This window comes from Nestor notabilis, unplaced genomic scaffold, assembly GCF_000696875.1.
Source record: "Nestor notabilis isolate BGI_N333 unplaced genomic scaffold, ASM69687v1 scaffold18837, whole genome shotgun sequence".
NCBI classification, from domain to species: Eukaryota; Metazoa; Chordata; class Aves; order Psittaciformes; family Psittacidae; genus Nestor; species Nestor notabilis.
In genome coordinates this window covers 1,751-2,053 of record NW_009935325.1, presented here as the reverse complement: position 1 = coordinate 2,053, position 303 = coordinate 1,751, and the positions used below count along the sequence as shown (strand labels likewise).

General features: G+C 66.3%; 1 protein-coding gene across 1 annotated transcript in view; it reads left to right on the top strand.

The window, feature by feature from the left end:
* Positions 1 to 38: 38 nt before the first annotated feature.
* The window catches only part of GALE (UDP-galactose-4-epimerase), a gene marked incomplete at both ends in the record, with an annotated part of 2,011 nt that continues 1,746 nt past the window's right edge, over positions 39 to 303 (top strand). Inside the window, one exon of the mRNA XM_010017793.1 lies at positions 39 to 152. Within this exon, the coding sequence (XP_010016095.1) occupies positions 39 to 152 (114 nt within the window). The remainder of the gene's footprint in view (positions 153 to 303) is intronic.

The following is a 303-nucleotide window of genomic DNA, read 5'->3' as shown; positions in this document are numbered from 1 at the left end:
GCTATCCCAGTGCCTCCCTCCCTTCCCTGTCCCCAGGGGCAGATGCGCTCCCCGAGAGCCTCCAGCGTGTGCAGCAGATCGTGCGCCAGCCCGTCCTCTTCCAGGAGGTGGATATCACCGACGGGGCAGCGCTGCAGGAGCTCTTCAGTAAGGTGAGAGCAGGAGCTGCGGTGCCCCAGGGCGGCCCCATGGGCTCTGAGGGGTGAGAGGAGCTTGTGCTGGGGCCGGGAGCCAGGAGGGAGAAGTGAGCTGGGCAGGGAAAACGGTGCTGAGGGAGGTGCTGTAACCAGGCAGTGTTCCTCC